General features: G+C 49.8%; 1 protein-coding gene across 1 annotated transcript in view; it reads left to right on the plus strand.

Annotated features, from left to right (window-relative positions):
• The window catches only part of LOC106534757 (phosphatidylinositol 3-kinase regulatory subunit gamma), a gene marked incomplete in the record, with an annotated part of 9,590 nt that extends 8,721 nt beyond the window's left edge, over positions 1-869 (plus strand). Inside the window, 1 exon segment of the mRNA XM_014031495.1 lies at positions 521-869. Within this exon segment, the coding sequence (XP_013886949.1) occupies positions 521-704 (184 nt within the window).
• Between the last annotated feature and the right edge of the window lie 167 nt (positions 870-1,036).

Raw genomic sequence — 1,036 nt, forward strand, 5'->3', positions numbered from 1 at the left:
TCTGCAGGAAGTGTTACAGCTAGCTGCTAGCTCTGTGGTGTGAGTATCTACAGGAAGTGCTACAGCTAGCTGCTAGCTCTGTGGTGTGAGTATCTAGAGGAAGTGCTACAGCTAGCTGCTAGCTCTGTGGTGTATCTAGAGGAAGTGCTACAGCTAGCTGCTAGCTCTGTGGTGTGAGTATCTACAGGAAGTGCTACAGCTAGCTGCTAGCTCTGTGGTGTGAGTATCTACAGGAAGTGCTACAGCTAGCTGCTAGCTCTGTGGTGTGAGTATCTAAAGGAAGTGCTACAGCTAGCTGCTAGCTCTGTGGTGTGAGTATCTGCAGGAAGTGCTACAGCTAGCTGCAGCCATAACCAGTCACATGATCCCACCTCTGTTGGCACATTCTCACGATGGCCGCCCTGATTTAAAGTTTATTTTTGGTTTGTGTATTTGTTGGTTGGTTTTGTTAGTTTAATTGTTTGTGTTGTTGTGTGTTGTGTGTGTGTCCTGACTCGCAGCCTGTGTTGTGTGTCCTCAGGGTGGACGGTGAGGTGAAGCACTGCATCATCTTCAGCACACCTGGAGGTCTGGGCTTCTCTGAGCCCTACAACCTGTACAGCAGCCTGAAGGACCTGGTGCTCCACTACCGGACCACCTCGCTGCTGCAGCACAACGACTCGCTCAACGTGCGCCTGGCCTTCCCCGTTCACTCGCTCAGATGAGCCCCGCCCACAGAAGAAAAGGGGTGGAGCTTAACCCCAACAAACCAGACAGACAGTGAAGTGTTGCTGCATCTATTTTTACAGAAACTCTTTCAGAGGGCATTCTTTATAAAGACTGCTTGATTTGCACAAGAACCTTTAAATGWTTGTGAATGTGGGAAAAAATGTGACGAAGGAAAGAAACGGAGGAGGAGGAGTTTCAGGTTGACCCCGCCCCCCGCTGCTACCCAAACCCAGCTCTGACTTTTCACACAAACGTTCCTGTTTCAACTGTTTCTGTTGATAAATGTAGCGAAACGAGACGCTGCTGCTGAGGGAGGGCACCATGATAA

This window comes from Austrofundulus limnaeus, unplaced genomic scaffold (assembly GCF_001266775.1).
Source record: "Austrofundulus limnaeus strain Quisiro unplaced genomic scaffold, Austrofundulus_limnaeus-1.0 Scaffold1260, whole genome shotgun sequence".
Classification (NCBI taxonomy): Eukaryota; Metazoa; Chordata; class Actinopteri; order Cyprinodontiformes; family Rivulidae; genus Austrofundulus; species Austrofundulus limnaeus.